Genomic DNA, 20,288 nt, shown 5'->3' on the forward strand with positions numbered 1-20,288 from the left:
TATTTACTATTTGTATACTCAAAACCTGCCTCTGGACTCAGACTTTTATTTCAATGGTGTCAATACTTCTGATCCTGACATGGCAGAAATAACATGCGAGTACCCGATGAAACCAGGTTGTTGGTTAGAGGGCTCTTTTGTTTAAATGCCAAAGCCTCGTCCTGTAACAATGATCCTTCTCAATCAGTGATGTAGTGATCCCTTAATTACGAATTGGGAAGACTGATGTGGCAGACAGACTTCACTAAATTTTGTGTCTCTGTTGCTCACAGTTTCCTATTAGTTATTTATTTATTGAGGATTTATTTGAATTATATCAAGAGTGAAGTCCTATTTCAGCAACACGGAGGGTTTAGGCTGATATTAGATGTTCCACCTGGTGACCCGGAGAAAATTTACAAGGATGTTGCTGGGACTTGAGGACCTGAGTTATAGGGAAAGGTTGAATAGGTTCGGACTTTATTCCCTGGAGCACTGAAAATGAGATCATAAGACCATAAGACATAGGAGCTGAATTAGGCCATTTGGCCCATCGAGTCTGCTCTGCCATTCAGTCATGGCTGATCCTTTTTCTCCCTCCTCAGCCCACCACCCAGCCTTCTCCCCATAAACTTTGATGCCATGTCCAATCAAGAACCTATCGATTTCTGCCTTAAGTACACCCAACAACCTGGCCTCCTCTGCTGCCTGTGGTAACAAATTCCACAAATTCACCACAGTCTGGCTAAAGAAATTTTTCCACATCTCTGCTTTAAATGGATGCCCCTTTATCCTGAGGCTGTGCCCTCTTGTTCCAGACTCCCCCAAGAAAGGAAACAATCTTTCCACATCTACTCTGTCTAGGCCTTTCAACATTCAATAGGTTTCAATACGATCCCCCCATCATCCTTCTAAATTCCAGCAAGTACAGGCTCAGAGCCATCAAACGTTCCTCAAATGATAACCCTTTCATTCCCAAAATCATCTTTGTGAACCTTCTCTGAACTGTCTCCAAATCCAGCACAGATTTTCTTAGATAAAGAACCTAAAACTGTTCAGAGTACTTAAGGTCAGGCCTCACCAATGACTTCTGTATCACATCATGGCTCTTATATTCTAGACCTCTTGAAATGAATGCTAACCTTGCAATTGCCTTCCTCACCACCACCTCAACCTGCAAGTTAGCCTTTAGGGTGTTCTGCACAAGGACTCCCAAGTCCGTTTGCATCTCAGATTTTTGCATTTTCCTCCATTTAGAAAATAGTCTACACACTTATTTCTTTTACCCAAGTGCATGACTATGCATTTTTCAATATTGTATTTCATTTGCCACTTTCTAACCCATTCTCCTAAGTCCTTCTGCAGCCTTCCTGTTTCCTCAACACTATCTGCCCCTCCACCAATCTTCATATCATCCGCAAACATGGCAACAAAGCCATCTATTCTATCATCTAGATCATTGATATACAGCATACAGAGAAACGGACCCAACACTGATCCCTGTGGCACACCACTAGTCACTGGCAGCCCACCAGAAAGGGATCCTTGCTGCCTCCTACCAATCAGCCAATGCTCTAACCATGCTGATAACTCTCCTCTAATACCATGGGCTCTTAACTTGGTAAGCAACCACACACGTGGCACCTTGTCAAAGGCCTTCTGAACATCCAAATATATAACATCCACTGCATCCCCTTTATCTATCCTACGTCTCAAAGAATTCCAACAGGTTCATCAGTAAGATTCTCCCTCGAGGAAACCATGCTGACTTTGTCCTACACTGTCCTGTGTCAGCAAGTACTCCATCACCTCGTCCTTAACAATTGACTCCAACATCTTCCCAACTCTGAGATCAGGCTAACTGGCCTATAATTTCCTCTTTGCTGCCTCCCTCTTTTCGTAAAGAGGAGTGACATTTGCAGTTTTCCAGTCCCCTGGAACCATGCAAAATGAGGGGAGATCTGATAGGGGTGCACAAAATTATGAGGGGTATAGATAGAATAAATATAAGCAGGTTTTTTCCGCTGAGATTGTGAGACTCTAGAGGTCATAGGATAGGGGGTAAACGGGAGAAATATTTAAGGGGAACCTGAAGAGGAACATTTTCACCCAGAGGGTGGTGAGAGTGTGGAACAAGCTGCCTATTCCTCTTTTTTCAGCCCTTTACCTTTTCCACCCATGTCCTCCCAGCTTCTAAACTTCATCCTCCCTCCCCCACCTACCTGGCTTCATCTATCACCTTCTAGCAGGTATGCCTTCCCCTCCCCCGGCCTTCTTATTTGGCCACACAAAATGATCTGCAGATACTGTAAAAGATCAAAGTAACACTTTCAGTACGCTGGATGAACTCAGCAGGTCGGGCAGCATCAGTCAGAAATGATGAGTCGACGTTTCGGGCTGGAACCCTTCGTCAGGACTGAAGAATGAAAGATGGGGAAGGATTTGAAGAATGCTTATAGTTGATAGACCAGTAATTTGAAAAACAAAGGGGTGGGGGAGGGGAAGCACTGACGTCATAGCCCTGAAAACAATGGGTAGTAGAAGAAGGAGGTGGAACCATAAGGGAGCTGGGGGAGGGGGTAGAGTGAAACAGGGATAGAGGAAGGGAGGGGGAGGGAATTACCGGAAGTTGGAGAATTCTATGTTCATACCAAGCGGCTGGAGACTACCTAGACGGTATATGAGGTGTTGCTCCTCCAACCTGAGTTTAGCCTCATCACGGCAGTAGAGGAGGCCATGTATGGACATACCTGAATGGGAATGGGAAGCAGAGTTGAAGTGGGTGGCTACCGGGAGATCCTGTCTGTTGTGGCGGACGGAGCAGAGGTGCTCGATGAAGCGGTCCCCCAATCTGCGTCGGGTTTCACCGATGTAGAGGAGGCCGCACCGGGAGCACCGGATGCAATAGAAAACCCCAACAGACTCACAAGTGAAGTGTTGTCTCACCTGGAAGGACTGTTTGGGGCCCTGAATGGTGGCAAGAGATGAGGTGTAGGGACAGGTGTAGCATTTACGCTTACAGGGATAAGTGCCGGGTGGGAGATCAGTGGGGATGGACGTGTGGACCAGGGAGTCGCGGAGGGACCGATCCCTGCGGAAAGCGGAGAGGGGTGGAGAGGGAAAGATGTGCTTAGGTGTGGGGTCCTGTTGAAGGTGGCGGAAGTTGTGGAGGATAATGTGCTGGATCCGGAGGCTGGTCGGGTGGTAGAGTTCCCCTTGCCCTCACCTACCATCCCACCAGCCTCCGGATCCAGCACATTATCCTCCGCAACTTCTGCCACCTTCAACAGGACCCCACCACTAAGCACATCTTTCCCTCTCCACCCCTCTCCGCTTTCCGCAGTGATCGGTCCCTCCGCGACTCCCTTATCCACACGTCCCTCCCCACTGATCTCCCACCCGGCACTTATCCCTGTAAGCGTAAATGCTACACCTGTCCCTACACCTCATCTCTTGCCACCATTCAGGGCCCCAAACAGTCCTTCCAGGTGAGACAACACTTCACTTGTGAGTCTGTTGGGGTTTTCTATTGCATCCGGTGCTCCCGGTGCGGCCTCCTCTACATCGGTGAAACCCGACGCAGATTGGGGGACCGCTTCATCGAGCACCTCTGCTCCGTCCGCCACAACAGACAGGATCTCCCGGTAGCCACCCACTTCAACTCTGCTTCCCATTCCCATTCAGGTATGTCCATACATGGCCTCCTCTACTGCCGTGATGAGGCTAAACTCAGGTTGGAGGAGCAACACCTCATATACCGTCTAGGTAGTCTCCAGCCCCTTGGTATGACCATAGAATTCTCCAACTTCCGGTAATTCCCTCCCCCTCCCTTCCTCTATCCCTATTTCACTCTGCCCCCTCCCCCAGCTCCCTCATGGTTCTGCCTCCTTCTTCTACTACCCATTGTTTTCAAGGTCAGTGCTTCCCCTCCCCCACCCCTTTGTCTTTCAAATTACTGGTCTTTCAACTGCAAGCATTCTTCAAATCCTTCCCCATCTTTCATTCTTCAGTCCTGACAAAGGGTTCCGGCCCGAAACGTCGACTCATCGTTTCTGACTGATGCTGCCTGACCTGCTGACTTCTTATTTGGCTTCTTCCCCGCGTCCTTTTCAGTCCTGATAGGACCATAAGATATAGGAGCAGAATTAGATCATTTTGTTCATCGAGTCTGCTCTGCCATTTCATCATGGCTGATCCATTTCCCTCTCAGGCCCAGTCTCCTGCCTTCTCCCCGTATCCATTCATGCCCTGACTAATCAACGTCTGTCCCAATGACGTGGCCTCCACAGCTGTCTGACTAAATAACTTCCTTCCTCCTCATCTCCATTCTAAATGGACACCTCTCTATTATGAGGCTGTGTCCTCTGGTTTTAGACTCCCCTAGCAGAGGAAACATCCTCTCCACATCCACTCTATCCAGGTCTTTGAACATTAGATAGGTTTGAAAGAGGTCCCTTTCCCTCCATTCTTCTGAATTCTAGTGATGAAGGAGCTCAGCTCGGCCCGAATCATCAGCTATTTATTCATATCCAAAGATGCTGTCTAACCTGCTGAGTTCTTCCAGCATTTTGTGTGTGTGTTGTGCTGGATTTCCAGCGTCTGTAGAATCTCTGATGTTTATCCAATCATTGTTGTTTTTGGAGTCTTTCTGTGCATAATTCAGTTGTTGCATTTCTTAACTTGCATTAATGCAAACAGCATTGATGCTGATGCCAAAACGTCTTCTACCCTTTTGCATTCACATATGCTGCTTGACTTGCAGAGTTCCTGCGGCAGTAATTTTTTTGCTATAACACACTGCTGGAGGAATAGCAATGCCACACTTTCACCACATGGTGGCAGCACATCACTCAATAAGAAAACCATTCCACAGAGTGCGGCTAAGCAAAACCTTCTGCAAGGCTGTTCGCACTCAAGAGATTCTGCAGATGCTGGAAATCTGGACCAAAATACACAAAGTGCTGGAGATGTAGACATAGAGATCAAGAAAGGCAAAAGAAGTGTCAAAATGGACCAAGTAAATTTGAGGGCAGGTTGGAAGTTGGAGGCAAATATGATGAAATTGCCAAGCTCAGCATGGGTGCAGGAAGCAGCACCAATGCAGTGTAGTTGGGGACTGTTACCAGTAACAGCTTGCTACACGGGCTGTTTCCCATAGCCAGTGAAAAGGGAGGTAGGGCTGGGGCCAACGCAAGTGCTTATGGCTACAGCTTTGGGCTGGAGAAGGTGAGAGGAGCTGAATGAGAAGTCGTGAAGAGTGAGAACCTGTTCTGCCAGACAGAGGAGGGTGACGATAGAGGGGAACTGGTTGAGTGGAGTTGGATGCAGAGGCATGGGGGGGGGGGGTTGCCCCAGCACGTCATTCTCCACAACTCCTGCCATCACCAACAGAATCCCGCCACCAGGCACACCTTCTCCTCCCCTCCTCTGACCACTTTCCACAGGGATTGCTGCCTTCAAAACTCACTTGTCCCTCTCCACTGTTCCCCATCCTGACACTTTTCCCAATATCAGTGGTAAGTGTGACATCTGCCCCTTCAACTCCTCTCCCATCGCCCTAAGCAGTTCTTCCAGGTGACCCATAACTTCAAACGTGAATCCATTGGTGCCATTTATTATAACCAGTGCTCCTGGTGCTGCCTCCTCTACATCAGTGAGACTGACACAGTGTGGAACAAGTTCATCGGGAGTATCTTCTCTCCATCCACCCTAACAATCTCCCAATGGCCAGCCATTTTAATTCCACTTCCCATTCCCACAACACCAAGTCTGTCCACAGCCTCCTCTACTGCCGAGTTGAGGCTAGACACAAATTAGAGGAACACCACCGTGGCCTCTCCATCCTCCACCGCATTTGTTTTCACTTATTCCTTTGGGTCCTTCACCCCTTCTCTTTCCCCTCCCCTGCCCTCATGACCTGTCCATCACACGCTCCTTCTTCCCTCTTGCCTACTGACCATTCACTCCCTAATAAACTCAACACCTTTTATGCATGTTCTGAATGGCCATAAGATAGAGGAGCAGAAGTAGGCCATTTGGCCCATCAAGTCTGCTCTGTCATTCAACCATGGGCTGATCCAATTCTTGCAATCATCCCCACTCCCCTGCCTTCACCCCATACCCTTTAGAACCTATCTATCTCTGCCTTAAATACACCCAATGACTTGAAAGGGAGAATACAACTACACCTGCGTGAATCCCTGCAGCATCTACTGACCCTGTAATCTCCGTCTCAGAGGCCGACGCCAGAACATCTTTCAAGAGGATGAACCCTTGCAAGTCGTTATGTCCCAGGGGTGTGGGTCACAAAAAACCTGTGTCAACCAACTGGCGGGAATGTTTAAGGACATCTTCAATCTCTCACTGCTGCAGTCAAAGGTCCCCATCTGCTTCAAAAGGCCGCCAATCATACCAGCATCCAAGAAAAGCAGGGTGACTGCCTCAGTGACAATACCCCTCTTGCACTCATGCCTACTGTGATGAAGATTTGGTTTGTCACCAAAGAATTTCTACAGAAGTACAATGTGGATGATTCTAACTGGCCGCAGCACCATCTGGTATGGAGGGGCCACTGCACAGGATTGGAAAAAGCTGCAGAGGGTTGAAAACTCATCCAGCTCCATCATGGGCACTGGCCTCCCCAGCATCGAGGGCATTTTTAAAAGGCAATGCCTCAGAAAGGCTGTATCCATCTTTAAGGACCCCCATCACCCATGCCATGTACTCTTCTTATTACTACCATCAGGGATGAAATACAGACACACATTCAATGTTTTAAGGATAGTTTCTTCTTGTCTGTCATCAGATTTCTGAATTGACAATGAACCCATGAACCCTAACTCATTAATCTTTCTCTCTTATTGCGCTACTTATTTAATTTATTTATATATTTATAATTCTTGCTGGAATTTATAGTTTTTATTATTACGTATTGCACTGTACTGCTGCCACAACAGATCTCACATTATACAGTATGTCAGAAATATTAAACCTGATTCTGATACTGATTCTCCTGTTCCCCACGTTCTTCCATTTATTATCTGGTTCCTGTCCACTCCTGTCAGATTCCATCTCGTTCAGCCCATTACCCCTTCTCCCTACTGCCTCCCAGCTTCTCACACCATTCCCACTTCCCTCCTTCTCCACCTACCTACCTTCCCCCTCTCACCTGCATTCACCTACCTATTACCCACCAGCTCCTGCTCTTCACCCTCACCCACCCGTTAATTCTGCTTCCAGATTCGATGACAGTTCTTGGGCCTAAATTTTGACTGTGATTCCCCTCTATAGATACTGCCTGACCCACTAAGTTCCTACAACTCTTTTTTGTGTGTTGCTTCAGCAAGTGTGTTCCTTCACTTGGGGGGAGGGGTTACAGTCTTTAATTATTCATATTAAAACAGGAAAATAAAGTCCAAAGCCTCTTTTAAATGCTGGGGAATGGATCTATTTTAAATGGGTGTCAGTTATAGATCTTACCAATAAATCCTTGGATAACCTTACTACCAAAAATATGGTTTCTAAGCAAAATACAGCTCTTTTCCAACTTTTCAACTTTTGTAATAAATGATTATAGCATTGTTTAAATCTAGCTTTGTATGACTGTGCCATGTTATACTTCATTTATCATTATCTAATTCCGATACTATTTAACTGTAACATTACACATCATTATGGTAGTGTTGGATGGAGATACCTCAGCATTGTAATGATTGTGCTGTTAATAATATGTGAAGTTAAATTGCATTAAAACACTTGTTTGTACAAGTGTGATTATGAGCTGTATTCCATTTTGCTGTGTAATGGCTAATATTGGACAACAGCTACTTACAGCATTTTTGGATGTCATTTTCCGGCAGCCTCTCTAACCCTAGTACTGTATTGTCTACTGGAGGCACGTCACGACATTATCACAATTGGTCAAGAAGCAAAATAATTTTTTTAAAAACACATGCTAGAAATCTGAAACAAAAACAGAAAATTCTGAATGTATTCAGCAGGTCTGGGAGGAAGAAGCAGATGATGCTTCAGGTTGGAAGGTAATGAAGTATCAACTTGTTACTTGATGGTGGCGCTTTAGCTATTTCTGTAGTACTTCATCGTAATATTGGTTAAACTACTTTACAGCGTGTGGTATTATTTGATGGCTAGATTTTCATTAATTGTTTTAATTATGATATAACTTAATTATAATTTTGCCTTAATTTAAATAATATTTTCATTATAATATCGTTTCAATTGTACTATTAAGTTAATTATAACATTGTTTAATTATATTAATTTAATTAATGTTCGAATTATTTTTAGTACAAATTACCGCAAGCAAACTCTGCATTCTACCCCTACCTCACCGTATTCGTGCCGTGGTCCGATAAGCTTGAAGGTTTTGGCAAGGACTGGCCGTTCGCGAAGAGCAGGAGGGGCTCCAGAATTTCTGCTCTGCGGCAGTTTCACCAACAGAGAAAGGGTGGTGGATCCGTCCCCGGTTTAAAGACACTTTGAATGGGCGATATACGCAGTAGTAAACGCAGAAGGCCGGCGCCTTCCTCACGTCTCTTCCTCCTACCTTGGAGACTTTGGCTCCAGCAGGTTGTCCCATAGCGAGGAAACGCGCGCAGAGGGACACGGTAAAAGCAAAAGGCGGAGAGAGAGAGAGAGAGACTCTGAGTAAATTTGAACTATTAGTCTGAAGAGAGGGAACGCGATTTACCGTTTCGTCCACTCTGCTGACCCACGTTCTTGCGGCAGCAGTGCGGCGGAGAGCGGAAGACATGGTACGTGTAGCCAGACTCTCATCTCTTGAAGTCACCTGTCCTAACTTCCAATTCCCGCTCTCGTTCTCGCCCCCACCCTCCCCTGATTCCGACTAGGGTTCTCTCGACTTTCCAGTACTCGCAGACGGTGGTTTATGTCGTTTAGACCACCGGCTGGAGCCCGGAACACGCGGCGCGGTAAAAAGGAGCCGGGATATTAAGACAGAACGGTGAAAGGTCGGGAGAGCTGGATCAGGTCTCCTTCAATCGGTATAAAGGCGGACCCTGAGTGAGGAAGGCACGCTGGAGGGGACATAATAGTGGTCCATTGTTAAATATCTGATTAAATTTTCTGCAGAGAACCAGCGGGAAGTTGCAAATTGTCCAAAACTGCACTGTCAACAGTAGATTCACAAACAACGGGGTCCGGTGGTGTGTAGTCACCAGAACATTTACTATTTGTTACTTGCACTATTTGCACCAACGTTTCAAGCGTTAGATTTGGAGCAGCACACGAAGAGCGGGAGAAACTCGGCGGCTTCCCCATTCCAGCTCCTGCAGTCACTTTTTATCTCCGGAGTTAGATTTGATCTGGCGGGTTAGTTTTGTTCAGTCTACTTAAACTGGAAGGTGTCCACGTCAAGCTCAGCCAGAGTTACTTGTGCAAAATAATTTCCAGAAGACACAAGGAGGGATTGAGGCTGAGGACTTGGAGTTTATTGATTAGTTTGGAGAGGACGGTGTTATTGATTGCTGAGTTGTGGTTGATAAAGAGCATCCTGATGTATGCAGCTTTGCTGTCCAGATGTTCCAGGATTGAGTGAAGACCCAATGAGATGGCATCTGCTGTAGATTTGTTGTGCTGGTAGGCAAATTGTTGCAGATCCAAGTCGCTTCTCGGGCAGGAGTTGATATGTTGCATCACAAGCTCTCAAAGCGCTTCGCCGCAGGGGATGTAAGTGCTACTGGACGATTGTCGTGCAGGCAGGTCACCACGTTCTTCTTCGGCTTGGAGCAGGTGGGTACTTCAGACTGCCGGAGCGCCAGGTTAAGGATCTCAGTGAACACTCCAGCCAGCTGATCAGCACAGGTCTTTAGTACTTGGCCAGGTACCCTGTCCGGGCCGGATGTCTTTCATATGTTCACCCTCCTGAAGGCTGCTTGCATGTCGGCCTCAGAGACTGAAATCACAGGATTATCGGGGGCTGTGGGAGTTTGTAAAGGTTCTTCCAAGTTTTGATGGTCAAAGCGAGCACAGAAGACATTGATCTCATCTAGAAGCCAAGCGCTGCTGTTGCCTATGTCGCTTGGTGTAGCTTTATAAGAGGTGATGAAATTCAAGCCCCGCCACAGCTGTTGAGCATCCTTCGATGATCCAGGTGTGGTCCAGAAGTGCCACTTCGCTCCTGAGATGGCTTTCCGGAGATCATTGCTGGACCTCCGGTAACTTTCTTGGTCGACGGACTTGAATGTTTCTGACCTGGCCCTCGGCAGATTACTGATTTCATGGTTCATCCAGAGCTTCTGATTTTGGGGGGGGGGGGGACTCTGAATGATTTTGTGGGGACGCCCTCGTCTTCGCCTAACTCCATCTCCATCGCAACTCCGGCAGATTGTTACCTTCACCTTCCCGCACTGGGTCGTCAGGGTCCTTCCGCTGACCAAACGTAGACTGACAAGTGTTTCGGCCACTGGGTGCTCTCAGGCTGAGGTGCGGCCCGTCACCGCCCCCGTTACTCTTCAAATCCTGCGACCAGTTGCTTTAAATCTGTGCGGCATGGTTATGTGGTAGGAAATAGATTCTCCTTGTTTACTGTATCTAGACCCTCGTAGATTACCATGCACCATTTCAGTTAAGTCTCCTTTCAATAACCCCAGTCTCTCCCATTTTTCCTAGCACCTACAACATTCCAGCATGGAGAACATCGGCCTCCATCTCTTCTTCACCCTCTTTCTTGTAATGTGGTGAACACAACACACAGAACTTAAGTTGTGGCCTCACTACTGTTGCAAACAGTTCTAGATTTTTTGTATGCCTGAGCTACTACAGGAAGATGTGCCATATATCCTATATCCCTGTGGAGAACCAGCTAATGAAGGAACTACCGTGGACAGATCACCCACACTGACCTGCAGGGCTCATGTCCTTGCTGTAAGGGGTGTGTCATACGTGGGGGACTGGACCCAAATGCCAAGACACAGACACTGAAGTACTAGGAACAGGACTAGGTGTGTCAAGAAAGCAAGGGAAGTGAGGAAGAAACGATGCTGGACAAGACACAGGCCCTGGACGAGGCTAGGATACAGGGCCTGGGCTAGGATTAGACTAGGAAAGCGGGACCTGGACGAGGAACTAGGAACTTGGAACCTGGACAAGGACTCCGAGCCAGAGACTGGACAGGGACCCAGAGCCTGGGTCTTGACTTGGGCTCGGACTCCGGATCTAGGCAAGGATAAGACGTGGCTACAGGATGAGATGTGAGACTCCTGGACAGGATGAGGAAACTCCAGCCCAGGACGAGGAATTTCCAGCACCGGGCTAGGCGAGGCACAGGGACAAGATGAGGCACAAAGCTCAGACTTGGTATTGGGAGACAGGAACGCAGAACACAGAGCCTTGGTCTTGGGAGACAGGAACGCAGAACACAGAGCCTTGGTCTTGGGAGACAGGAATGCAGAACACAGAGCCTGGACCCCTCCTTGGGAACAGGACACAGGGCCGGGACTCCTACACAGAATGCTGAACTCGACGAGACTGTTCCCAACACAAGGTAGCGGCAAACGGCTGGACCTACCTAGCAAAGGCGTGGACACAGGGACAGTTCCCAACTCAAGGTAGCGGCAAATGGCCGGACCTACCTAGCGAAGGCGCGGACACAGAGACAGTTCTCAACTCAAGGTAGCGGCAAACGGCTAGACCTACCTAGCGAAGGCATGGACACAGAGACAGTTCCCAACTCAAGGTAGCGGCAAACGGCCGGACCTACCTAGCGAAAGCGTGGACACAGAGACAGTTCCCAACTCAAGGTAGCGGCAAACGGCCGGACTTACCTAGCGAAGGCGTGGACACAGAGACAGTTCCCAACTCAAGGTAGCGGCAAATGGCCAGACCTATCTAGTGAAGGCATAGACACAAAGAGACAGTTTAAAACAATGAAAGACAGTTCCTTATCTAGACACAGGAAGGCTCCGGTCTTACTCCAGCGGTAGAACTTGACAGTGATACAGGCGAGGTTGCAGGCAAGGCTTCAGAAGTAAAGGAAAGGGAAGGGAACAGTCCAGCAAATGAAGCTGAACCCAGGAGCTGTTTACGTAGCCAGCCCAAAGTGAGAATCATATGTCTCAATTAAGGCACACAACAGGACAAGGGAAACTGGTAAACCTGGAATACGAATCGATGGACCGGACCATGAACCGGAATGCGGACTTCACAGACCGGACCATGACAGGGTGTGGTGTTCAGTCATAGAGTACAGTCAATCCAAGTAGCTAGGTTGTAATAGATAAAGAACAGGTGGGTGAGAATGGAGGTGGCCAGCAGGAGGCACAGGAGCCTGAATCCCCACAGGAGCAGCTACGGTACTTCCCTATTATCATCAGGTCCTTGAACCAACCTGCACAGCTCAAAACCCATCCCAGGAACACAACACAATGGACCACCTCTTGCATGACGATGGACTTTCTCTGACTACTTTTGTTTTGCACTGTTCCTTTGTTTCTGCACAGGATTTTTACAGTTTTATATAATTTATGTATAATCTATGTATCACATGTTCCTGGTTGTCTGAGTCTATCTGACTGTGATTAAGCAAGTTCTTTTCATTTGTGCACATTACAATAAACTTGACTTGATATGGTTGTAATGTAGTCACAGAGCTAACACAATGATAGACTGATGTTTAAACATTTTGTTTTCAGTATGGATTCATTAATACCTGCCTGAAATCTCTGCTAGTAGAGAACTTTGGTGAAGATACATGGGAGGCCTTGAGGTGTGTACTAATAATTCTGTCAAAGGCTTTGAAGCTATTCTTTATTGATTATGGGAGCCATTTTGACTGAAGTTACTGGAAATAGAGCCTCTTGTGGAAAAGGGTCGGGTGATCTGTCCTCATTCATTTCACATTATTGCCAAAATCAAAGTTCTTCCAGTCAGTATAGACTAGCACTCTATGTAGCTGGCACCGAGACCTTGGCTTCCACAAGCTGGAGATTTTAGGCCATTTCCTTCAAAATAAAAGCTTGGCAGAAATTATTTTAACTTGCATTGAAATCCAAAGTGGGATTTGAGGTTTCTTGCTGTGAGTGTGTGTGTTTTTGTTTGCCCAGATTTTAACCAATATGTAATGGCCAATTCTAACCAAATTTAATTGCTGCTGCTGGTGACCCCCACGGATTTGATACACTTGAATGATGCACCCTTGGCTCCCATAATGATTGTTCTAAAAACTGAAGATATATATTCAATCTTTTATTAGCAATTAGCAAACATACAATCTTGAAGCAATGAAACTTAAGCATGCCCAGGTGTAAGTTAAGAGTAATTGATTGGCCAACTAAGGATACGACATCCGTCAGTCTCCAGCTGCAAACTGGCATGAACAAAGCACGAATATATAACTTATTCCCTTTGCTTTTACCACACCCACACTCATGTGACTAGTTACTGTAATAAACAGACAACACAGAATACAATGCAGATAGAGAACAGACACATGGCCCCTACACAATGGATATTTTATTTGGAATGATTATTCTGTCAAGAAGACATTGTCTTAAAAATAATCTTTTGATCTCTGGAGCCAGGCATCTCTGGTGGCTAAAATAAACAGATCCCCAAAGGACAATTCAGCGGTGAAGTTCTGTGGGGATAGTGAATTGTTGAAGGACAGGGTGCTACAACACACTCAAGTTGAATGATTGCTTATTTTGCTACAGTCATCCAGTGACAACACTGTCAGTTTGGGCTGTGACAATGTCCAATGAGTGGATTTGTCCATTGAACTAAATCAACCAAAAGAACTATTGACACCCCAAATGCAAGACAGTAATTGGTTCAGATTATCTTCTATTGTGAAAAGGAACCAGCAAAAAGGGTTCAGTTCAATCAAAAGGATCAATCATAAAAGTCAAAGCGCAATATATTGGATGAAAGAGCAATATACAGGACAGATACCAGCTAGGTTTTGAGCAACCTGCTGGGGTTTTTTTCAGCTGTCACCAGAGTTTTCCATTTCTGTAAGCTCTTCTTTCTCACAACCTTTTTCTTCCCAGAGCACAGGCTGAAGTTCAAGACACCTTTATAACCTACCAGGTTTACGATGACGTTATCACACTGAGTCTTCTGCAGGCTTCATCTAACATGCTCAGTAAGTCACAATTGCTGAGATGTTGGAAACGCAGTGCCTATGTGAATGGATATGTTAAAGTGCTGTGTGCAGCCCAGTATAACACAATTTGCAGTATGTCAGGTGTACAGAGAGCTACCTACAAAGTTAAGTTGTAAGAAACAATACAAAATGTTCCAGTGCAGATAGATATTGATTGTGTCAACACCTTCAATATTCCACTATTCATAAGTCATGGTTGTTCAGCATCTGGCTCACCAGGTGATCTTTGTCAGTAATCCCCTTCCACTCACCGGTGCCCTGGCAAACTCATTGCCTTTAAACTTACTCAGTTCCCAGTTCCCACATTCCCCTTCCATTCTCAGAGACTCAGTTCCCATGCTTCCCTAACAGAATATCATCCAATAGTGTGGAAAATCTTTCAAGACTGCAGATACTCGAACCTAGAGCAGCAAACAATCTACTGAAGGAACTGACCAATATCTTAACTCCTTCTCTGTCTATGCAGTAACGGGTAGTGTGGGAATGTACTTATGAAAACTGCATCTGAGGTTCAGTTTCACAGAATTCAATGGAACAGAAGCAGAGTTCGATACCCATACATACTCCCTCTGATATTTAGTGCATGAAATACTTGTACCCCAATGGCTTTTCATTCATCGTTTAGGACATTAACAATCTACAGATATACAGATGAACTAAACTGTACGATAAGCTACCTATGCATCCATTACCTACCCGTGGGTGTCTGGGTGGATGTCAGCTAGTCGATTCCTTCATTGATCTTGCCCTGTTGACAAGCACTTGTTCTTGGCAATAAGTATGAGCTCACAGTGTCACACTGATTACACCTCCCCAGACACTGAAAAGTCACCAGCAAGTTCACCATCTTTCACTCCACGCCACCCTCAGTAAGATTGCACTGCATTTTCTGGGCTGCGTTAAAGTACGATTTTTTTCAAAAGTGGGATTATAAAGTGAAAATTCACTGGTAACTTGCTGCAGTAGTCAATGTAGTAAACTAAATCAGATATCTTACTCACAGACCTATCCACTGAGGTGCTTTTGAAACTCTTTGGAGGATAGTTCTTCACTTTCTGTAAGGTGTCTGGCTATGACAGGATGCTACGCACACTGGGAGGATCACTGATGGAATTCATTGAAAATTTAGATGCTCTTCACAGTTATCTTGCACTGTCATATCAGGTAATACACCTTTCTACAAGCACTGTGGGTATTATCCCTTGGGTTATTAATAATTCAAGCTATTTTACTTTCATTACTTCAATTTGAAACTGTGGTTGAGAGAAAGTTTTAAAAAAATGCAGATGCTAAAAATCTGAAACAAGAACCAAAAATGCTGGAAATACTCAACAGGTCAGTCAGCATCTGTGGGAAGAGAAACAAAGCCAATGTTTCAGGTTACAGGCCCTTAATCAGACCCATCCGATGAAGCGTCTTCAACCTGAAATGTTAACTCTGTTTCTCTCTCTACAGCTGCTGCCTGACCTGATGGCTGTGTAAATTGACTCTGAGCAAGGAAAACATATTTATACTTCTACAATGTTTTGTTTATAAGCCAAGGTGTCTTACACAGTCTCAGAATTGGAATCAGAATCAGCTGATCACCAGCATATGTTGTGAAACTTCTTGTCATGTGGCAGCAGTGTATTGCATACTTAATAATAAAAACTGAATTAGAATTTTATATCACAAACAACAGGAATTCTGCAGATGCTGGAAATTCAAGCAACACACATCAAAGTTGCTGGTGAACGCAGCAGGCCAGGCAGCATCTCTAGGAAGAGGTACAGTCGACGTTTCGGGCTGAGACCCTTCATCAGGACCTGACGAAGGGTCTCGGCCCGAAACGTCGACTGTACCTCTTCCTACAGATGCTGCCTGGCCTGCTGCGTTCACCAGCAACTTTGATGTGTGTTGCTAGTATTTTATATGTATATAAGTAGTGCAAAAAAGAAATGAGGTAGTGTTCATGGGTTTAATGTCCATTCAGAAATTGTATGGTAGAGGGGAAGAAGCTAGTCCTGAATCACTGAGTGTGTGCCTTCAGGCTTCTGCACCTCCTGATATATGTTTTAAGAATAGCCACTAAAAGAAATATAGCAGCCAATTTGCATCTAGTAAAGTTCCCACAAAGCAATGAAATAGATGAGCAGATGAACCTTAATTCGGAATGCTGTTCAGATATTAATATTGGTGTGAACACTGGGAAGATCTTTCCACTCCTACTTCAAAATGCCCCTCACTCTTGGTCTAAAGCACAAGAGGGAATGTTGCTGGGCCGTGAAGCATCTGTCACAACATGTTCCTAGAGTGGGACTGCATCTTCTAACAGCTGCCGCTGCTGACAAGGAGGGACAGAGTATTAAAATCAAGAGGCCACAGGTTGAAACTGAGATAACAGAGTCTAAAGGGGAATTGAGGTGTAAGGTTTTGAAACACAAGGGATGACCAATCTCTGATTGGTGGAAATAGATACAATTACTATATTTAAGAGGTATTTAAAGAGGCACTTTAACAGACAAGGATTAGAAGAATATGGAATTAACATGGGTAAACGGGCAAAAGATTTGGCATGGATATGGTGGACAAAGGACATGTTTCTGTGATGTACAACTCTGAGGATTACTGAAATTCAATTAGCTGTGGAAAGGGGGAAACCACTCAGACAGACAGTATGGAGAGAGAAGCAGAGGTCCTAGTCTTGTTCGGGGCAGCTATTTTGGGTGGATGATGGAGAATGTTGGTCCTCATGTTGCCATTCAGCCTACTGCATCAATGCTACCTCATTAAAGCCAACGTCAAATTAGTTCTGTTCTCTTGCCCGTTTTTTCACTGCCCTACACATTTTGCCTTGCTTGCAGATATATTACTTGTTCCAGCAGGAGCCTGCCGAACTGGAAAGTTTCAGCTCCAGTCACGCAGTGTGTCCTCTGCAGGTCACCCACACCACACCCAGCCTACTGCCCCAGACACCAGCCTTTGGTCATGGTTGACCGTGAACCATTGCAATACCGAGTTCAATCTGAGCGGTGAGAATTCCATTCTCAGTTTAATTGCCAGAATCTAGCAAATGCAATAACGTTGCCTAGAGCTGATTTGGTACATTCACAGAGTTCAGGTAATCACCATGGTGGAGATATTTCACTTGCTATATTATCAATGTTCAAGACTGAATTGTAATGGAGCCAATAAAAGTATAAAGAGAAGATTTTAAAGTCCAAAGTCAATGTTTCAATAGGTACATTTAATGTCAGAAAAATGTATACAATATACATCCTGAAATTCTTTTTCTTCACAAACTTCCACGAAAACAGAGGAGTGCCCCAAAGAATGAATGACAATCAAAAGTTAGAACCCCTAAGCCCGTCAGCTCCCCCCTCCCATGTATAAGCAGCAACAAGGCAAACACCCCCCCATCAGCAAAAAACATCAGAGCCCTCCACCAAGCATTCAAGTGTACAGCAAAGCAGCAATAAAGACACAGACTTGCGGTACCCCAGAGTGACAAAGAAGTTATTTGAAGTAACTGTGCTGAAAGCAAGTTGCAGAATGCATTTGCCGAATCCAATGTCTTTCAATAAAATGGTGCAATTTTATTTTGTTAACAGGCAATGAGAGCACCGTCTTTTCGAGTGGAAATGAGGGACGATGGAGAGATGTGGCTTCATTATTATTCTGACAGGAAGGGGCTCTACCATATCGTCCCAGGTATTATCAGCTGCCATTTAACACTCCCTTGCACCCATTTTTTATGTTGGATACAGAAGAAGCACGGCCAGTTATTGATACCTATGTTGGAAAAGTATAAGGCCGTTCAGTACATCGAACTTATTCTACATTGAATCTACACCTCGGAGACCTGGTGACTCCTTTGTGTCTTTATGTTACCCACTTCATCAAAGAGTACTTTATCTAGGCAAGTTATCCCAAAGCCCTTCCTGTAACTTTGGAAGAAGTAAATTAAGAAATTGCTATTTTGAGTGGGTACTTTCTCTCCATTCTTAAGCCTGCAATCAAAGATTGTGGTGAAAATAGGAAGCTGGGACCATCAAATGGGCCCTGATCCCTAATTTAAACAGGCGGAGTGACCGTTGCACTGGATAAGGTGATGTGTACCATGTGGTGTTAGCGTGCACTTGATGGCTGACGTATGCCATCAGCTGGTGCCCAGTGGGTTCGAAATTCGTCCCCATTTTTTTGGAGATGTGTTAAAGGCAACTTGGCTAAATGGATTACAGGTGAGATTGGAAATTGGATTGCAGACAGGATTAAGGCAGCATTAAGGCATTATTCAGGCAGGATTGCAAGTTGTACTGTGACTGAATTGTAGGTAGGGTTGCTGCCTGGGATTGCAGACTGGATTGTAAACGGGATTGCAGATTGCAGGTCTGATTTCACATTGGGTTACAGGCTGGACTGGAAACAGAACTGTAATCTGTTTACAAGATAGATTTTACACTTGCAGCCTGTTTACAAGAGTAAACTGGATTGTAGACTATATTGCTACTTGCCTGGATTTTGCCCCAGTTGCCATCCGGCTGGGTTGCTGTGGGAAGCCAGAGTTATCATACTTGTTGCTCCTCAATGAAGTGTAAAGCCAGCTTGTGGATTGCGAGACACTGGAAGTTAAATCGAATGAGGTCTGTAGAAAAGCCGCTTCCTCCACGTGCTGAGGGAACAGTATGGGCAAAACCCTACCTCCATGTACAGACCGCATGTCACTTTTGTTTTAAACATCTGTTCCTTTAGGGATAATAGAAGCTGTAGCAATAGACTTCTTTGAAACCGAGGTGGAGATGGAAATCCTGAACCGGTCAGAAGAGGAAGAATGCACAGAGGAAAAGGAGCATGTGATTTTCCTTGTCGTCCAGAAGAAATGCCCAAGGAGAAGGAGGGAGAGGCTGGAAGGCAACTCGCAATCCACAGGGAGGGAGATGGACAGAAAGTTAGATCTTACTTCTTTTGTAGCATGGAGCCAAATCTGTGAAATCAATTACTCTTTGGGAATAATGTCCCAAAGTTATTACGTAAATCTTTAGCAGATCCACTTGTTTTAAGTCATGCAATCAAATGTCATTCTCTTGCCTGTGCTGGGACTTTGAAGGGGCAGCCAGTCAGTTTTCTTCCTCTGCTGTTTTTATTCCTGTAGCCAAGAATATTTACCCCTTCCAACCAAATATCAAATTGACGTTTGAATGTTATTGAATTACTTCTGCCTCGCTTTCAGGCAGTTTATTCCATGCCACTAGTTTGTAGATAGCTCATCAAGAGAAATTTTATTCAAGTGCCTTCAGACTCTGTATATTGATGGGCTACGATAATTATGATATAGAGCCTACTGTGGGTGTGCGCTCATGATTAAGGAGGCTGCTTGAACTGCCCTATTGCAAAAGCTTTTAATGCTCTATAGAAGTATTCAGATACCACATTAAAGAGTGCCTCCAGGTTATGTCAGGGTTCTGTTCCTGAGAACTGTTCATGACTCTTACAGTTCATAAGGATATGAACAAAAATAACACGTGGGACAGGATCACAGAAACTTCTGTAATGTGAGAGTGAACACGTGCGGGAAGAGTGGCCATCAGTGAGTGAGAGCGTGAGTGTGCTTGCTGCTCCCCAGTCTTGCTCGACTCCACCTAGCCCCCGACTGCTGAAGTTCAGAGGGAGGATATGGTGAGTTTGGGCAGAGAAAGTGTGGAAATGTCCCATTTCCAGCCAACAGAAGATTCGTGCAACCCTGCAGCAGCTGGCAAATCCATCCCCATCCATCCTACCCTTTTCCCAAAATTGTAAGGGCTGCCCATAAGCTGGGGATTCATTAGCCAGGGAGGACCTGTATTAAAAAGGGTCGGTTACACAAGAGTCTGTGGTCACACGTACAGTTATATAGCTGATGCCAAATGGATTAAACTGCCTCTGATGGGAGTATGTGTAAAAAGTAATTGTAATTTCTGAAACAATGGGAATTATTTTGCAAGTCAAAGCCAATCGCCTATTGTGGATTCAAGTTATTAACTCTGCAATTCCTATTCCATAAAATTTACCAAATGTGGCGCCTTCAATTGGAAAATAAGATTTAAAAAAATTATTCCTGATGGTTCTTCGTTGTGAGAGAATTAAATTAATGTCACTCACAGAAGAGGGAGGGGAAACAGTTTTTCAGAGTGTTGTTGGAAGGGAAGAG

General features: G+C 45.3%; 1 protein-coding gene across 1 annotated transcript in view; it reads left to right on the forward strand.

Annotated features, from left to right (window-relative positions):
• Positions 1 to 9,645: 9,645 nt before the first annotated feature.
• The window catches only part of LOC134348727 (guanylate cyclase soluble subunit beta-2-like), a 54,784-nt gene continuing 44,141 nt past the window's right edge, over positions 9,646 to 20,288 (forward strand). The window contains 6 exon segments of the mRNA XM_063052532.1: positions 9,646 to 9,750; positions 12,651 to 12,724; positions 14,007 to 14,101; positions 15,126 to 15,286; positions 17,713 to 17,812; positions 18,854 to 19,049. Coding sequence (XP_062908602.1) covers positions 9,646 to 9,750; positions 12,651 to 12,724; positions 14,007 to 14,101; positions 15,126 to 15,286; positions 17,713 to 17,812; positions 18,854 to 19,049 — 731 coding nt within the window.

The sequence above is a fragment of the Mobula hypostoma genome, chromosome 6, assembly GCF_963921235.1.
Source record: "Mobula hypostoma chromosome 6, sMobHyp1.1, whole genome shotgun sequence".
Taxonomy (NCBI): Eukaryota; Metazoa; Chordata; class Chondrichthyes; order Myliobatiformes; family Myliobatidae; genus Mobula; species Mobula hypostoma.